Raw genomic sequence first — 18,373 nt, 5'->3', positions numbered from 1 at the left:
GTTCCCCGTGATTAAGTTTATCTTTCCGTGCTCCACATCCTCACTTCTTCTTAGGCCATGCAAGTCACAACATATGTGAATACCACAACCTGTATCAAGAACCCAAGAATTAGAATATGGTGAGTTATTAGACAATATAGTGTAAACACCTGCATGGGATGGTTTCACTTTCCCATCCTTGACATCCTGCAAGTACTTTGGGCAGTTTCGCTTCCAGTGCCCCTTCTTTTGACAGTAGAAGCATTCAGCATCCTTAGGGATGGCAGAAGGAGTGATAAAACCACCTTTGGTTCTAGATGAGGAGCCTTCAAGGGACTTTCCCTTGGTACCCTTCGAAGGGTGCTTCCTCTTCTTCCCTTTGCCTTGCCCGATAGCCAAAACAGGGGTAGCAGTAGGAGTAGGAGTAGTAACCGACTTACTCTTAAGACCACTTTCGGCACTCTTCAGAAGTCCTTGAAGCTTACTGAGTGTGACTTCCTCCTTGTTCATGCGGTATGTCATACGAAATTGATCATAACACGAGGGCAAGGAGTGCAAAATGATATCAATTGCCAACTCCTCAGGGAAGTTCACATTCAGTTTCATTAGACGGTCCGCATACCTTTGCATTTTCTGCATGTGGCTCGTGATTGGTTCGCTATCCTTCATATGGGTAGTGATCATGGAGGAGATTATTTCATATCGCTCTTGACGAGCACTCTGATGGTACCTTTCCATCAGATCCTGATGCATCTCAAAAGGGTAATAGTCCTCATAGGACTTTTGGAGTTCAGCTGTCATGGTGGCCATCATGATGCATGCCACCTTGGTGGCATCTCTTTCATGTGCCTGATACTCAGCGACCTCCTCAGGAGTAGCAGTGGACTCATCAAGCTCCTTTAGCTCCTTATCGAGGATATATTCCTTGTCCTCGTAACGAGTGACCATCTTGATGTTCCGGATCCAATCCATGAAGTTGGAACCATCAAACATGACCCTCCCACAAAGGTTCATGAGGGAATATGAGCCACTAGGGTTAGAGCCCGAAGCATTGTTGTTGGAAGACATCTGAAAAGAAGAAAACAAGTTTAGATTAGATATATCGAATCCTTAATAATACACTCAAATGTAATATTAAGGCTAGGATCCAACACAATATATTATAACTTAGAAGAGGGATGTCGTAATCTAAGCTATAACATATTTGAAGGTAGGTGAATGACGATTCACCAACTTCCACCATGAAAACGAAATGAATTATTAGGTTTAATTGGTTTTGAAATTCCTAGATTCTTTTGAGATTCATTGAACTTTTCAATGGCATGTTTCAATCTCGATTGTGCCCTTCAAGTTTTGTGACTGGGATGCCGAGGATCACAAAACAAGGTGTGAATAACCATGCAAATTCACTTGGTACCCTTAATATTATCACCTAATCAATGTGCCGGTTAACCACACACGCTCCACCGATCTATGATAAACATTAAGTCACCCTTCGTGATCCATACTAGTCCAAGTTAGTGTGCCGGTTAACCACAAACGCTCCACCAACGACTTGGTAAGGTACAAAGTGTGAATTTCATGGGTTAGCACCATATTCACATTTTCCTAAAATAACTAAGATTGGGAATTTATTAAAGGTTTAGTTACTTTATAATATTCATTATACTTTTAATGAGAATTTAAAGTCATTGTCCTACCCGTTCGGCTAACGACCCTCCACCGATCAAGGAAGCGGTGGGTGAGAATGGACACCCATTAAGTTGCCATTTTATAGGCAACAACCTTATACCCCCCTTATAGACCGGCTTCGTGAATGAGGCCTACTAACGGTAAAACGACTTAATCTTATACATATATATCTATATATATATATATATATATATATATATATATATATATATATATAATAATTAACCATTAATGTTATAAATAGTATAAGGGTTGAATTTTAACTTTTAAAACTCTAAGGGTTTGGAATTAAAGTATATTAAAGTGTGTGTAACTTTACAAATTCCACAACTTGAGGACAAGTTTTGAAACTATTCAAAACTTTTCATTTCATAACTTATGAATTAAAGGTTCATAAAATGAAGACTCTTCATTTTCATGTAACTTATGTGTTTTAAGTGTGCATAAATGAAAGTGACCTTTGGAAATCCATAACTTGAGGACAAATTATGGACTCCATTAAAACACATAAATGATCAAGAATTATCAATAAACAATTTAGCAAATAAGTCCTATGATCTAACAATAATTCATAAGAACATGAACATCATATCAAAAATTCCAAGAACATATGAACGCATATCATCATGAAATTTTGATATAAGCCAATGTAAATGGATTAGCATAAACATTACACCATCTAAAACAGGTTTTATAACACCAAAACAGTTTAGGGTAATGTTTCTAGTCCATTTCCAACAGCAAAACTCGAAAATCTGCATTCTGAGGCTTCTACTCGTCGAGTGCACGAACCTACTCGACGAGTAGGATGAATTTACTCATGGAATCGGCGAGTCCCCCCATGGACTCGGCGAGTTCATGCTGCAGAATGCAGAAAACTTGAGTTTTTCAACAAGTTTGCATCAAGTATCAAACAAACAAGCCTAGGCTCTGATACCACTGTTGGGTTTTGAGCAAACTAACACTCCTAAGGTGTTCATGCAACCCTAGAAACCTTGGATCTATGTTTGTCTAAAATACATGCAAAATAATTTTCCAAGGTTTATAACCTATCTAGCATACATGGGGTTCTTTTAAACATAAAAGATACTAGAAGAATTACATACCTTTGTTAGTGAGTTGATTCCTTGGGAGTTTGATAGCCAAGCACCAATAATGTGAATGCCTCAAATGGAAATCACAAATCACCACAAACTTGGAAAACTTATGAGAGAGCACTCTAATACTCTAGAAATCGGCCACACCTTATGCACACACACATAGTGTCTTTTCAAGCACTATAAGCCTCTTTATATAGTGTAGATGATTAGGGTTATGAACCATGCAAACCCTAATAACCCATGTCTTTTCCTATTCCAAGGATCCATGGGTTAAAAGCTCCATGGATCATCCATGGACTCCCATTCAAGCTTAGCCCATTTCCTTATGAGTGTTAGCCCACACTATATAAGTACAATAGCCCATTATTTAATTAGTCACCTTATGATCACTAAATTAATTCATAATTAATTTAAGATCAATATTAATTAAATAATACAATTTCATATTAATATATTATAACTTATAATATATTAGTAGGCCGCAAATATACTCTTCTCATAATGTTATCCATATAAATAGTTCGGGTGAAGTGCAACCCAAATGGACCATGCCGGGTCGGGTCAAGTATATACCAAATAAGTTATGGACTTAGACACCTTATCCAACAGCTGTAGTAGCAACAGTCTCTAAAAGTTTAGCATATTGGTCGTCAAAGAACTCCATCATAGCGGTCTTGATAGACCCAAACAACACCGGTATCTGCTCCTGGATAATAGAAACAACCTCTTCCTGAATGATCTCCCTAACCCGATCCTCAGTCAATCCCGACCCATCCTGGCCGACTGTCCCGACTCCTGATCCGGATCCTGACTCAAATCGCCTCGTAACTACCATACTAAAAATAAACCAGGGAGATATCAGACGAAATCATATCAAATCGTGGGAACCAACTCCCAACAAAACGCTAAGGGTTGTGACTTCCCTGCTACGCGTACGGATCTGTGCTTCCAGTAGTACGAGCCTATATTGCCTTCCTAACCTACCCGTATTTGTCTCAGATGATCATCACAACCACCTTAACAACACTCAATGAAATACACATACACCCTATTCTCACTTCCTAGAGAAAGGCTAGACATTCATCGACTGATCGGCTGACCCTACATAACTCATCTATGAAACTTCCACCAACCCTGCAACACTCGTGTATGCTAATCATACATAACACTGGATATTACAAAAGAGTAGAATACTTGATTCTACCATACGCTTACAACCAAACAAGGAATAGGAAATAAGGCTAAATCAAACATTCTCATGCTATAAAATCTTAGTTATGTACAAATTTGATGCATACACTAAGAAACTATAGTAATGATGTCAATTTCATATAAGGAAAAGCCCAGGCTATCAGGCAATATAATCAGGAAATTCTATCATGCGATTCTTGAAGATCCCTAGCCTATCACTAGCATGATATTCTAACATATCACAATATCAAATAACAGTGTGGTAATTTTGGGGTCTACTTACTGGCTTTGGCTAATCGTACACATCACATCCTCTCTTGATTATTTTGAAAAAAAAAATTGAAAATCATTTTTAAAACCTTTTCATTTCCTTAGTTTGAGAATGGATTCACATGGGTGTTCCTCCAATTCACTCAAACCAAGGCTCTGATACCAACTTGTAACATCCCAAAAATCACAACAAATTAAAACTTTTAAAAACAACCCATAGTCATAAAATGTTTACAAAATAATTGTTTCCAAATATTTTATCCATATCATAGTATCCCAAAATCATAAAGCCATAAACAGAGGATGTGTACGGTCACGCCTTCACCTTCCCGCGATCATCAGAAGAACCTGAAACAACAACTAAAAATCGTAATCCAAAGTTTGTGAGTTCCCCCAAAGTACCACCACATACAACATATCAAACAACAACATGCATAACTGAGCCTTCAACCTGACTAGACTGCCACGTAGGGCCTACAGCCTATCTGGACCGCTCTTGAGCCTTCAATATGATTGGACCGCCTCGCAGGGACTACAACCTATCCAGACCGCTCATCGGGCCTTCGGCTTGAGTGTACCGCCTTGTGGGGCCTACGGTCTATCCGTACCGCCGTGGGAATCTTGGCCTTCAGCACAAAGTAGGACCGCCTTAACCCAATCAACCATAACATGTAGACATACAACAAATAAACATATAACCAGGCATCAGACAAACAGGCAGATTCACAGATCATTACCGCATGCTAACATCCTATATACCAGGATACCGATCTAACAGATCTCTATATCATAACAACATACTATCATGTAACAGGATATACAATCCACTAGGCCGGCCTTGGTGCTTGCGACCTATAAGTACAGTGAGGAAGACTCACCTCACAGCCCGACGAAGAAACTGATCAATACTATGATCCCGAATACCGACTCCACCCAAGTTCCAAATGTCCAAACATTTCGTATTAATAAAATAATCACAATTTCTTAAGTTAACCTTGGTCAAAGCTAACAAGTCAACTGATTCAACCCAGACGAGTCAACTCAGCCGAGTCGACACAGAATGCGTACGCGGGGAGTACTCAAGCCTTGACCGTAGTCGGGATGGTTGACCTCGTACACGCTACATACTCCAGGTACGACGCGCGTACGCCCAGACCTCTCAAATCTCCATTAAGATCTTAATGCCTTAAGTTCTCACGTCCATCTTTTAGATCCAAGGCCAAAATACTGCTAGGAGTCATAACGTTTCTAACTTTATGACTTTTCATGTCCATTAAGTGCTTAACTCAACATCTTAATGCATTAAGACATTCTAAGGAATGCATGGAGTGAAACTAACCCCCAATATTACATTTTTATGACTTAAGACCCCTCAAAAGGTCTGAAAGGACGACTTATTGGGTCAAGAGCATGCTATGCTCAAGAAACACCACATTTGGGACAAAAAGAACCTAAAATCAAGCCCAAAACAATATCTAAAGGAAACTTCACCAAGTCCAGAAATTTATACCTCCAAGTGATACCAAATGATGGTGTGTTTCTGGATCTAAAGTGCTTCACTCCTCCAAGATGGTCTCTACTTCATTCCTTCTTCTTCAAAGGCACAAAACACACACACACACAAGCTTAGACATGCTTCACAAGGCGGATTAGGGTTGCAAGGATGTTTGAAAGGATGGAGGCTGATGGAAGGAGCCAAGGTTGGGAGTTATTGATGAATAAATAGGGTCCAAACCCTAAAGATTAGGGTTTTGGGACTTCACCGCGTACGCCCGACATACACAAAGCGTACGCCCCGCGTACGTGGCTCTGCCCCAACAATCCCAAAGTGTCAATAACAACCCCTCCTATCCACAAGTCTTACATTATAAGGACCAAAATGCAATAAATCTCAATATAAGGGTAAAAAATGAAAGTACCTCAAAACACAATGTTACAAAAATATAAATTATACACATGGAATATATATATATATATATATATATATATATATATATATATATATATATATATATATATATATATATATATATATTAAATATATATATAATATTTTTTATTATGATAAATAGAAAATGGAATTGATTTTATATATATATATATATATATATATATATATATATATATATATATATATATATATACATTATCTGTAGGTGTTCAAAACTATGAGTATTTGAAAATATAAATCAGGCGTAAAATTATCCAAAATTCGGATATCTGATTTTTTAGATTTAGATTCAAATAGTCTTTTTCCAAGTTTTTGGATATTTTGGATATCCGTTATCTAAAAATATATTTTTACATGTTTTTTAACATATTTCATTTCAAAACATAATAAAATGGAAGAGATATGGGTTTGAATGTAGTTTAATTAATGACTTTCCTTATGTCTTTTCATTTAGTTTTTAAATATTTTTATTTTAATTACTTGATACCTCAAAACATTTTTACCTTAACTTAGTATATTTCATATAATTAGTTAATTAGTAAAGTGAAAAGAAAACAATCATGCTTTATTATGTATAATGTCTAAAAATAAAATATTTTTTTTACAGTTTAGTATTTTCTGATATCAATTTAGGTGCTAATTGTTTTTTTGTAAAAAAACCCTCTTCAGACATTTTATTGATGTGCGGCGCAACACACGCGCAATACTTTTCATCTCACAGCTGTTTGTTTTTTTAGAAGTCTTCAGAGTAAAAAATCTTTGTGCATGTTCCGTTTGGCGCAACACTTGTATTGACTCTTCCAACCTCTTATTCTTTTTTTTATTGCTAAAATCTTGATGAATATTGATTATATATTGCTAAAATATTGTTAAATTATTGTTTCATATTCTTTTTTTCGTTTTTTTTTGTTTATTCTTGCTAAATTATTTTGTTCGTCTTTTATATTGAATAATATAATTTTTGCTGAAATATCATTATATTTTGCTGAAGTATCGTTATTTTTTGCTGAAACATAATAAAATTTTGCTGAAATGTCATAGATTATTAAATTTTCGGTATAAAAAAACTATTTTCGGTATATAAAATCAGTTTATTTTAATATTTTAATATTTTAATATATGCAGCAGCATTCCGATGTTAAAAAACAAACATGTTTCTTATTACAGTCTACAGCCGTTTGGTTCACCTCTTCTGCTGCAGAGGGTTGTAGAGGTGGTTCGCAGACTTGATGAATTTTTGCTTCAAAAAATCAAACAACACCTTAATATGCGAATCTTTATATGAAATTTCAGACATTTAAAATTTTGGATAAGAATTCAGTTATCAATATATATTTATCTGAAAATTTTAAATATTCTAAATTAGATATCTAAAATTTCAAACATCTGATTTTTAACTCCCCTTATTAGTTTAAGACTATGTGAGATTGCGAAGATACAACCAAATCATTATAAATTACATATTAGTCCCTGTGGTATTTATTTTTTTGGAGTTTTAGTCCAAACCACGACTTTTTTGGATTGGTGGTCCTTTTGGACTAGTTTGTATGTGAAAATAGTCCCTCTGAAAATTGAAATGACTATAATACCCTTGGGGTATTTATTTTTCATTTTCCTTTCATTTCTTTTTAAATCTAATACTAATTTATTTATTTTAATAATTAATACAATAAGAAGGGCCCATCTCTCTCTCTCTCTACATGATTTACCAGATGAAGAAATGGGGCATGTTCATCGTCTTCTTTATGAATCACCCATCATCATCTCTCCCTCTCCACAACAACCTGCACCACTCCATTTTCTTATCATATCAACCACCATCTACCCACCGCCACAACCATAGAAATTCAGTCTCACCATCATCACCTCCATCCATTATCAGAAGAAAATTTCACAAATCTCAGTCATTCAAGAGTCACCGTCGAGATTAGTCTAACAGATACAAGAATGAATCGACATCAAATATGGTAGAATCGATTTACAAATTGTCAAGCAAATTGTAATTGATAAAACAAATAACGTGATACCCATTCAACCATTTTCAGAATCGGGTTCATCATACCAACACCCCTACCATCTCAATCAATTTCAAGAATCATCATCGATTATCAACCCTGCAACTTAACACTACCCTTAATCCTCTTGATAAACCATCTCCCAAGTCACCTTAATCACCCACAATCAAACACTTTCATTCACCCCTTTCCTAAACCACCAAACACCACCCTTAAATCGGATCCTTGAGAGCTGCGACTGAAAATACATACACACACACCTATTAATCGAGCCATTAGGGTTTACTGGGTTTAAAGTGGTTGAATCTTGACATATTTGAAATCGATTTTGTCTCCTAGTATGTCTTCAACTTCTCAATCGATTTCAAAAAGTGTGTGTGTGAATCCTTCCTAAAGCGACGATGAGCTAAGAATTCTTCCAAAAGGGAGGAGGAGATGAAAGAGGGGCAGAGAGGGGTGGATGAGATGAGAAGTGAAGATTAGGGGTGAACTCAAACAAATGTGCGAGAGAAGAAGACGAAGGTGTGGGATGAAGCAAGGAGCGATGAAGGTGGATGGTCCGACTGGGGAAGAAAGGAGGTGGGGATCGTGTGTATGTGTTTGTGTAGAGAGAGAGAGAGAGAGAGAGAGAGAGAGAGAGAAATGTGGGTTCAATTTAATTATTTATTTTCTTTTTCATTTAAATTAAAAAGAAAAAATATAAAAAATATCAGAAGGGCGTTACAGTCATTTCAGTTTACCGAGGGACCAAAAACGCAACGAAACTACCTCAAAAGGACCACCAATCCAAAAAAGTCGTGGTTTGGACTAAAACCCCAAAAAAATGCATACCACAAGGACCATTTTTGCAATTTTGTCTAATGTTTGGACAAAAAGTATTCTATTTTTAATTGGAGGGACTAAACTTGAATTATACTCTGTTATTTATTTATTTATTTATTTATTTCTTTTTAACATGAGGTGCAATTGCAATTACAGATCTCTAGAAGGAAAGTGAAAGAATGTGGTCAACGCGTATTCTGTTGCGACATAATTATTTTTGATTTATAACAACACAAATTTTCAGAAGCTGCTGTCGAAAAATGGATATGAAATCCGTAAAATCATCACTGTTTCTTCTTCAAATAATCATCAATGGTGATCTTTTCGGGATAGTTCAGTGTGCAGATTTCGGAGTCTACAGGTGCAGAAACAATGGCAATTTCACAAGCGCAACAGACCTAAAAACCATCGAAGTCGCACTCAATTCACTTCCCGGAAACGTCACAAACGACCACGAATTCGTAACTTCGACCGCCGGCGGCAACACGGATGCACAGATTAATGCCGTCGCATTGTGCCGCGGCTATATTGGACAGGAGCTTTGCAGGACCTGTGTGAGAAACTCGATCCCGTTGCTTCAACGGCAGTGTCCCAACCAAAAGGAAGCTGCGGCGTGGTACTCGGATTGTATGGTGCGTTACTCGGATCGGAGAATTCTCGGAGTGCTCGACAGTTGGACTTCCGACAACATATCGACCACGGCGACGGTTTCCGACGTCGGCGAGTTTGACAAGGCGTTTAGGAATTTGACAACCAGGTTACAGGCGGAAGCTGCCGGAGGTAACTCCTTAGTGAAATTAGCGGTAGGAAAAGTAACTTATGGGAGTGATTCGTTAAAGATCTACGGGATGATGCAATGTACTCCCGATTTATCAACGGAGCAGTGCAACAAATGTCTGAACAGTACAATCACTGGGATTCATGATTGTTGTAGCGGCAGAGTGGCAGCAAGAGTGTTTTTTCCCAATTGTTTTCTGAGGTACGCGGATGAAAAATTCTACGACGAAGCCACATCAATGCCTTCTCCTTCTCCTTCAGGTATTGATTGCACAATCTACCCGATTGAAATTCAACTCTTCATCAAATCTGTGAGCGTTAATCTCAAAAATCAAGTCCATAAGTTCCTATTCTACCAATTACTCTCAAATTAGTTATTTCAATAATTGAATTGTTAATAGTTGACACCCTGTGTTTTCGTACTCTTTTTCCTATGTGACAACTTCTTTTTCGAGATCAATCAATAATCTGGGTGCTAAAACGAGTTCAAATCTTAACAAATACTCCTTATGCAGACAAAAAGGACAAGAAGAGCAACACTACAAGAATGATTTATATCATTGTTCCAGTTGCTTGTATTTCTGTGGGGCTAATTGGAATTGGCGTCTGGTTCTTTTGTATAAAAAGACAGAAGAAGGACGGAATGTCAAATAAAGAAACTTCCAGCTTTTCTTCTTTACTTGTGGGACATAGACAAGCTTCAACTCATGACACTGGTAAGTTTTGTCTCCATACAAATGGCACTATATTGATAATTGATGACATACTTTTTATCCAAAATTGATACAATCATAATTGTGTGATTTTGTTGGCTTTTTATGGTTTTTTAGTTGGAATGGGGATTGTAACAGAACAATCTTTGCAATATGATCTGGAGACAATTGAAGTTGCAACAAACTACTTTTCTCCAAAAAACAAGATTGGTAAAGGCGGGTTTGGTTTGGTGTACAAGGTATGAGTAATTCTTTTCTACTAGTATTGTAAAACCTATTTCTTGATATGAGCTGATTATTCACTTACATTATCAGGGTGTTCTTGAAAATGGGCAAGAAGTAGCAGTGAAGAGACTATCAGAAACATCAGGACAAGGTGTAGAAGAATTTGTAAACGAAGCTGTTTTAGTGGCAAAGCTTCAACATCGAAATCTTGTGAGGCTTTTAGGGTTTTGCCATGATGCAAAAGAGAAGATCCTTATTTACGAATATGTCCCAAACAAAAGTCTAGACTACTTTTTATTCGGTTAGTCACAATTCCCAAATACACCCCTCATAATTTTTTATGCCATTTATCATTTTTTTTTTTATTCTGACGTCTAAAAAGATTATTATTTACAATGTAGACCCCATCAAACATGGGACTTTGGATTGGGCGACACGATGGAAAATCATAGGAGGGATCACTAGAGGAATGCTTTATTTACATGAAGATTCAAGATTAAGAATTATCCATAGAGATTTAAAAGCTAGTAATATCTTACTTGATCAAGATATGAACGCAAAAATTGCGGATTTTGGATTGGCTAGAACTTTTGGTGTTGATCAAACTCTTGGAAACACCAAGAAAATTGCTGGAACCCTGTAAGAAAATTGCTAAAATTTGTCAATAATAGAATATTAGTTTTGTCTATGCGACACGATAGGACAAAAAGTTAACAATTTTTGTCCTACATTTTTGGATGGGACAAAAAGTTAACAATTTTTGTTCCACTGACATTACTACACACCAAACACAGTACAACATGTTGAGTAAATGATTTTGACATATGTTACATGTATAATTAATTATAGGGGATACATGTCGCCAGAATACGCTATGCACGGACATTTCTCAGTGAAATCTGACGTGTTCAGCTTCGGTGTCATAGTTCTTGAGATTGTGAGTGGACGAAGAAACTCTGACTTCTATCAACAAGATGAAGAGGAGGATCTCCTACTTTCTGTAAGTACATTTCACTACTTATTTTAATCTGCAGTCACAGTTATAGCCACAGTCACAGTTTAATTAAAATATAATTTTTGTAGGCTTGGAAACAATGGACGGGTGGAAAGCCATTAAAGATAACGGATCCGAGACTTGGTGAATCGTATTCAAAGGAGGAAGTGATTAGGTGCATAAATATTGGTTTATTATGCGTGCAAGAAGATGCGGATGCAAGGCCTTCCATGGCTTCTATTCTCAATGTGTTGAATAACAACTCAATTACTTTACCCGAACCTAAAAAACCACCATATTTTCTCTCGAAAGGACTGTTTGCTGGAATCTTGGGTGATGTTGACAAGTCAATTCCTACAGTTAGTTCTCAAGATGAATCATCAGCTGGCAAAATGAGTCCCCGATAACCTAACGAATTGCTGATTTGTGTATGTGTGTGTATATATAAAGGTTCCTCCATTTACCCGTTTTACCTTCGTTTTTTATGGATGTTTTTTCGGGTTCAAGTTCTGGTTGGAACTAACCGGTTATAGATATGGAGGAAAGGAGATACATTATGGATGTTAAGAGATTTAAAGGATTTTTTTTTCTATATATGTTGTGGTGAACATGAATGTGGTCTTCTATATATCTAAATATATTATTTTATGGGTCTTTAGACTATATTTGTTACATGTGTCTAGACTAGAGTGGACCGGATAGGATAGGATAAGATAAAGATAAAGTTTTCTAAAGTTACTCTATCTTTTAGTGTTGTTAAAAAAACAATTTGGATATGTTTGACAAAAATAGTTGGCAACTAGTATTGTAGTTTTTATTTGTATAGAGTGTTTGACATGTAAATTTTTTACAAATGTAGAATTACATAAAAGTTATTTGAAGTAGTTTTTAGATTAGAACATTTTTGTTATAAAATATAAGTTTTAAGGTGGTACTTCAAAACAAAGTTTATTCTTTATTTGAGTTTTTCTTAAACGCTAAAATCTAAAAGTTCTTAAAAATTACATGAAAGTTATTTGAAGTAATTTTTGAATTAGAAGGTTTTGTTATATAACGTAAGAGCGGACTCCAGAACAATTTTTTTTTATTCTAGTTTTTCTTAAACTAAAAAAAAGTTCTTAAAAACACTCAAAACTCTTCAAAGCTGCCATACAGGCCATTTGTCTCATCAAGATTGGTATCATTGTTCAATGAATGTCAAATTCAATATAAAAATATATATAATATGTTCCATTTTGTTAACAAACAAGGCCTTGGATAATTAAGTGTTATGTTAAGCTCTATTCAAGCACAGGAGGTCTATGGCTGGTTTGATTATATTCACAAAGCTAATTTGTAAAATTTGGGTAATGTGTATTAATGTTTTTTTTCTTTTGAAAATAATGAGGATGGATGTTTGAAAAGTTATTATTTTAATCCTACATAGATTGATAGAGCTAAATAATAGTATTTATAAGCAAGATAATCTCGATCTTTCTCCTTGAATGGCGGGGTATTCAAGAACCCAAATCAATATATTATTAAGATGATCTTGGATTAGCTTTGATGCAAAATTTCGGCTCATGATGTCACTTACTAAACAAATGGGGTTTCCCCATTTGACTTGGCCACATTGTGCATGCGTTTTTGACTATTTGATTAACCCATGGTTGGTCTAGGACTTTGGTAGCCCAACCATTTAATTATTTAAACTATATTATTCATACCATTATTTAATGAAAAAGTATATAGTAAGTTTTCCAATGTGATAGATGCATGGTGTTGAGAAAAAACATGAGGTGAATAAATAAACTATTATTCTACCTTTTAAAAGACAAGAACTTGAGAATTTTTCCAAAAGTACATCACACGCTTGAACTTATTTTTATTTATTTATTATTATTTGTTTTATCTTTTTCGTTTTCGGATCTATGTTATCGGGTCTTGCTGCAAGCTGGCATCAATAATCTACCTATAAACACAATAATTTTTGCTGCAAGTTGGCAGGAATATATTCTCTTGATAAGCATCAGGCTTCTATTACTTTTCCTGCATCAATATTTTTTTTATTTCGAAAGAAACTTTTCCTGCATCAATAGTTGTAATACAGCGAATGGATTTCTGTTGATAATCAACATGTGTGAATGATTCTTTCCTACTGTTCGCCGATAAAAAAGAAGGGATAATCACTGGTAGGATTCATGTGTGGAATTCGATTAGATCAAGAAAAAGGATTGAAAAAAAAAAGTCGATTTAGGCTTGAATCGGTAGATTTGTAGTTGATATTAAGAAATCATTGTCTACAAAGGAAGTAAAATACAATGTCAAAATAATACCTAGCTATAATAGATTAATAACAGAAATAACCACTAGTTATGGGATAAAATGAAGGCAACCTAAAGAAACCCATAATTAACGAAGTCTACTCTAACATCCCTCCTCTAATTCAAGTAGGGAATGTATGATCGATCCAACTTGAGCTTGGAGACGAGAAACTAAAAATGGCTTGACAAGTATGCCTATTTATTAAAGATATTTGCAGGCTGATTAATTGAAGAGATTGAAAGAAAGGTGTACAATTTTGCCAATAACATGCTCCCGAGCAAAATGACGGTTGATCTCAATATGTTTAGGTTGTGTTTGGCGCGTCACAGCTAGATTAATTTTTGAGCTTCTTTACGATTGTCATGTTGAAAAGTCAAAAAATAGTTATAAGCTAGTTTTTTATAAAGCTACTTAAACTAGTTTTTTTTATAAGTTTACTTAACTATATGTCGAAAACTCATTATCTTAAATATCTTTTTATGTCATTTTATATCTTCCAGCTAGTTTATCAACTAGTTTACCAAATGTTATTAGTTAGCTGTTAGCTTGTAGCTTGTCGGTTCGTCAAATATAACATAGCCTCGGTATATGATAATGAAAATCATTAAGCACTTATCTTAATTAGCCCAATAGCTTGACAGCCCACATTAATCCATGCCCAATGTAGACAGCCGATTTTGTGATCAATGAGAATTATCAATTATCTTAGCCAACATGGTATATTGGTGTCATAAACTTGATATTCCTTCCTTACTCTTTTCCTCTAAATGCTCTCTTTTGTTTCTCCTCCCTACCTGCCTCCTCTCTCAACGCCATACACGATGAGTTGACATTTTATCTTTGGTCATCCTTTGAATATAATATTAATTATTATATTATATACAATCATGCCATACATGATGACCTTTTGCCCTTGGTCTCTAAATAGAACCAAAGGGAGTGATAGCTACATCGTTATATATGATATGGACTCTATTTGAATTTGTTCATTATCTTTTTTTTCTTATGCATGAATTGAAAACATAAAAATACACAAGTTAATTAAAAATGCAAAATAATTTAAATACAAAAACACAAGACAAGAATAAATGAATATCTAATTAATAACACAACATATGTTTAGTCCAAAAGAATGTAGTGTCACAAATCATAACATATGAAATAATTATTCACCTAATTAATATATATCACAACATAAGTTTACTTTTCAAAGGGTTAGAATCAATCTTTTAGCTAGCTAGCGGCTTAATTTTGGAGATTAGCGATGGTATTCACAAAAAAGGCAGGCTCTGAAGGAACTGCAAGAGATAGAGAAGAGCTACTAAGCATGAGAACTACTGAACCCATTGTTGGCCTATCACAAGCATTTTCTTGAACGCATAATAGCCCGATATGAATGCATCTAATCATGTCACGTATGGAATCAGAAACATCTCTCAGTGTTGGATCAATCAAATTCGAAGCATTTCCATCTCTCCAACTTTTCCATGTCTAAAAATATACAAAATATTCTATTTAATTAGTACTAAAAATGGTGTAATTAATATATGTTGAATTAACAATTTATCAACTCTTACATGGCTAAGAAGATCTTCTGTCACCACTCCGTTTTGGAAACTATGGTTCTTGTGACCCGTTATAATCTCGAGTAACAGTACACCAAAGCTAAACACGTCCGATTTTACTGAAAATTGACCATGCAATGCATATTCTGGCGCCATGTATCCGCTATATATTAATGTCAATAACAATTAATTGATAGATTGTAACGAGTTAAATGTAATTTGATTTTAAAGTTTTGTTACAAATATTAACATTTAGCGACTTACTAGGTTCCAACAACTCGACAAGTGTTGGCTTGTGTTTCTTCAGGTGTGAACAACCTCGCCATACCAAAATCCGCAATTTTGGGAATCATTTGTGCATCCAACAAAACATTACTAGCTTTCATATCTCTGTGAATTATCTTTAATCGTGAATCTTCATGTAAATACAAAAGTCCCCTTGCAATACCTCCTATTATTTTGTATCGTCTCTCCCAATCAAGAGTCACACGCTTCGTTGAATCTAAAGTTGATATGATCATATTATTAATTAATAATTAATTTACACAAAAATAGTATAATTAGTTAAATTTTAAGAGTTGAGTTATACCAAATATGAATTTGTCTAGACTCGCATTTTGTACGAATTCATACATTAAAAGTCGTTCGGAACCTTGTAGGCTAAACCCTAGAAGCTGAACAAGATTTCGGTGTTGGAGCTTTGCAAGTAACAAAACCTCGTTCATGAATTCTTCTTCACCTTGGCCCGAATCACTAGCTAATCTCTTCACTGCTATTTCTTTTCCATTTGGTAACTTACCCTGAGAATTTTACTCCCAAAGATTTTATAATGATCCTTAAAACTTAAAAATAGAGTTTTGCAAAATGGATTATCATTATGTGATATATGTTAGTTAAAACAATGCCATTTTGTATAGTACTCAAAAACCATTTTGTTATTTAAGTGATTAACCCCATTTTAGTATTTTAGTGAGTATATATCCCAAATAATTTTCGTATAGGGTACATGTTGTTTACCTTGTAAACCACTCCAAATCCACCATGTCCAAGCTTGTTGTTATCTGAGAAGTTATTTGTTGCTGCTCTAACCACACCAAAGCTATATCTCAATGATTTGGCTGTGGTAATTTCGTCGATACCTCCATGCTCATGAACTAGAATTATTGTCATAAATATAAATTGATTGGAAACCCTAATCTATTATTAATCAGAAATTGAGAGAAAAAAAAATCCCACCTGAATTCTCCGATAGCTGTCTTTCCGGCTTCCTCTTTCTACGTATGAAGATGCAAACGAAAACGGAGACCAATATCACAGAACTAACGGTTGCAACGACGACAATGACTATAACAGTCGTCTTACTACTCTTGCCTGAAAAATCTCGCCGGAAAATTGAACAAAATCAATTAATGATAAAAATCCGAAAAAGTAATGAGTGGAATACTGGAATCGGTGCAACTACTCCACCGCTTTTTGGTTGCAAAAGGAATCATAAATCTATAAAAAAAGTTTAATATAAATTATGAGATATGTAAATAACTGTCGTGTCTACGTTTTTAATCGAGTAAAGCAGCAAATGCCAACATACTTGGAGGTGGTGGTGGTGGTGGTGACGATGGTGGCGGTGCCCGCGGCTGAGCTTCTACTGGCGGTGGTGGAAAAACCACGGTGGCGTTAAAGAAACGTGAATTCGCGTACCGAAGGTTGCAACTAGGATAAAGAATTCGAACATCTAAACTGGCATTGCAACAGTTAGGAATCGTGTTAGTCGCGGTTTCTAAGCAACTATAGCATTGATCCTCTGATAAATCAGGCGTACACTGCATAAGCCCATAGATGGTGGTAAATCCCGGCCCGAAGGTACTACCGGAGGAGAATTTCCGAACTGAATCTCCTCCGGCAGCTTCGGATTTAAGCCTATCCATCAACGGTCTAATCGCCTGATACAACTCATTCGAATTCGGAATATTGTCAAGAGTCCAAATAAATCCGCCATTAGTACTATCCAGATTTCGAAAAATCGTGTCACCGGAATACCTCAACATACAATCGTCGTACCAAACCGTTGCTCCTTTCTGGTTAGGGCAAAGATCTCTCGCACTCACATTTGCATTATTTATGCAACTGCGACACGTATCCAGGTCAGCATCGCCTCTGCACAAGGCGATTGCGTTGACTGTGTCTGGTGGTTGACCGGCGGATCGGTTGAAGAAACCGTAGGTGGTGGTAGCGGCGGCGGGGACGAGTGATGAGAGGACGGAATTGAGATTTGTTTGGTATGTACTGTTTGATGTGTAATTGCCATTGTTGTCATCACAGCGATGAAACAGGAATCGAGAGTGAGATGGGGAAATTAGTGTTAACAAATTGAAACACAGAAAGAAAATCGATTTGGGGATGATTCTTTGCATGCTGTCAGCTTTACTTCGATTCAAAACTCAGGCCAACAATAAGAAAAATGCATATCATTCGTGGTGGGCGTGGGTTCATTGATGATGACATGTATGTATTATGTTTGTAATTATAAAAGGATGATAACAATTTATGCATAAATTATATATAGCTGAATTATATTATGCATAAATTATTATATATAGCTGAAAATATTATGTAAAAAGATATAACATTTCCATATTTTATTTTTTTATATAGAGTACCAATATTATGAAAATATTATATATAGCTGAAAATATTATGTAAAAAGATATAACATTTCTTTGGTGTCTTTCAAATCTTTTTTATTTTTTTATATAGGGTACCAATATTGATTTCCTT

General features: G+C 35.5%; 2 protein-coding genes across 2 annotated transcripts; one reads left to right on the top strand and one right to left on the bottom strand.

The window, feature by feature from the left end:
* The first annotated feature begins 9,198 nt into the window (after nucleotides 1–9,198).
* On the top strand, nucleotides 9,199–12,392 carry LOC145124086 (cysteine-rich receptor-like protein kinase 19). The gene is made up of 7 exons (XM_079059306.1): nucleotides 9,199–10,058; nucleotides 10,313–10,513; nucleotides 10,628–10,749; nucleotides 10,826–11,036; nucleotides 11,137–11,374; nucleotides 11,585–11,735; nucleotides 11,819–12,392. The coding sequence occupies exons 1-7, from the start codon at nucleotides 9,281–9,283 to the stop codon at nucleotides 12,134–12,136; spliced, it is 2,019 nt and encodes a 672-aa protein (XP_078915432.1). The 5' UTR covers nucleotides 9,199–9,280; the 3' UTR covers nucleotides 12,137–12,392.
* A 2,722-nt stretch (nucleotides 12,393–15,114) lies between these two features.
* On the bottom strand, nucleotides 15,115–18,109 carry LOC145124437 (cysteine-rich receptor-like protein kinase 8). The gene is made up of 7 exons (XM_079059760.1): nucleotides 17,187–18,109; nucleotides 16,835–16,969; nucleotides 16,616–16,752; nucleotides 16,188–16,398; nucleotides 15,863–16,100; nucleotides 15,611–15,761; nucleotides 15,115–15,524 (listed from the first exon to the last, which is right to left on the bottom strand). The coding sequence occupies exons 1-7, from the start codon at nucleotides 18,007–18,009 to the stop codon at nucleotides 15,279–15,281; spliced, it is 1,941 nt and encodes a 646-aa protein (XP_078915886.1). The 5' UTR covers nucleotides 18,010–18,109; the 3' UTR covers nucleotides 15,115–15,278.
* Nucleotides 18,110–18,373: the final 264 nt, after the last annotated feature.

This window comes from Lactuca virosa, chromosome 7 (assembly GCF_052849685.1).
Source record: "Lactuca virosa cultivar CGN04683 chromosome 7, Lactuca_virosa_CGN04683_v6, whole genome shotgun sequence".
Taxonomy (NCBI): domain Eukaryota; kingdom Viridiplantae; phylum Streptophyta; class Magnoliopsida; order Asterales; family Asteraceae; genus Lactuca; species Lactuca virosa.
This window is presented reverse-complemented; position numbering and strand designations above follow the sequence as displayed.

What these genes read in the sequence shown, in the direction of transcription:
- LOC145124086 (XM_079059306.1), top strand. Translation starts at nt 9,281, where the DNA reads ATGGATATGAAATCCGTAAAATCATCACTGTTTCTTCTTCAAATAATC. An exon ending in AGCTTCAACTCATGACACTG is followed by an intron (nt 10,514 to 10,627) that starts GTAAGTTTTGTC and finishes ATGGTTTTTTAG; the next exon opens with TTGGAATGGGGATTGTAACA. An exon ending in GGTTTGGTTTGGTGTACAAG is followed by an intron (nt 10,750 to 10,825) that starts GTATGAGTAATT and finishes TTACATTATCAG; the next exon opens with GGTGTTCTTGAAAATGGGCA.
- LOC145124437 (XM_079059760.1), bottom strand. Translation starts at nt 18,009, where the DNA reads ATGCAAAGAATCATCCCCAAATCGATTTTCTTTCTGTGTTTCAATTTG. An exon ending in ACCACCACCACCACCTCCAA is followed by an intron (nt 16,970 to 17,186) that starts GTATGTTGGCAT and finishes GAGATTTTTCAG; the next exon opens with GCAAGAGTAGTAAGACGACT. An exon ending in TCTAGACAAATTCATATTTG is followed by an intron (nt 16,101 to 16,187) that starts GTATAACTCAAC and finishes TATCAACTTTAG; the next exon opens with ATTCAACGAAGCGTGTGACT.